Source organism: Haliaeetus leucocephalus, unplaced genomic scaffold (genome assembly GCF_000737465.1).
Source record: "Haliaeetus leucocephalus isolate CR32 unplaced genomic scaffold, Haliaeetus_leucocephalus-4.0 Scaffold309, whole genome shotgun sequence".
Lineage (NCBI taxonomy): Eukaryota > Metazoa > Chordata > Aves > Accipitriformes > Accipitridae > Haliaeetus > Haliaeetus leucocephalus.
Window position 1 is genome coordinate 77,236 of NW_010972745.1, and position 607 is coordinate 77,842.

The 607-nt window shown below is 71.0% G+C and overlaps 1 protein-coding gene across 1 annotated transcript in view; it reads left to right on the forward strand.

The window, feature by feature from the left end:
• STX5 (syntaxin 5) overlaps positions 1–607 on the forward strand; it is a 2,767-nt gene that overhangs the window by 128 nt on the left and 2,032 nt on the right. The window contains exon 2 of the mRNA XM_010571182.1: positions 357–540. Coding sequence (XP_010569484.1) covers positions 357–540 — 184 coding nt within the window. The remainder of the gene's footprint in view (positions 1–356; positions 541–607) is intronic.

Here is a 607-nt window from a genome sequence, read left to right on the forward strand (position 1 = left end):
CACTCCCTGGTGGTCGCTAGGGGTGGGGCCTGTCGCTAGGGGCGGGGCCTTCTAGTCCCTGGTGGTTGCTAGGGGTGGAGCCTGTCGCTAGGGGCGGGGCCTTCTCCCTGGTGGCCGCTGGGGGCGGAGCCCGTTCTACTCCCTGGTGGTCGCTAGGGGCGGGGCCCTCCTCCCTGGTGGTCGCTAGGGGCGGGGCCTGTCGCTAGGGGCGGGGCCTTCTAGTCCCTGGTGGTTGCTAGGGGTGGGGCCCTTCTACTCCCTGGCGGTCGCTAGGGGCGGAGCCTGTCGCTAGGGGCGGAGCCGCTGCGTTCCCAGGCGGTCTCTAAGGGCGGAGCCTGTCGCTAGGGCCCTTCCAGAGTGCAACTTCCGGAGCACTGACCGGCACTTCCGTTTCCTTGGAAGACTGCCGACCCATAGAGTTCAACTTCCGGAGGACTGAGGGGCCCGTGACGCTCTCGGGGGAGGGAAGAGAGGACGTGGCAGTGACGTCAGCGCGGCCGGTGGATCCCGGCAGCGGCGCCCGGCCCGACCCGAATCCCGGTGAGCGCGCGCGGCGGCGCCGGGCAGGGAAAGGGAGGGGGGGGGAGACAGCGAGCGCGAGAGAGGG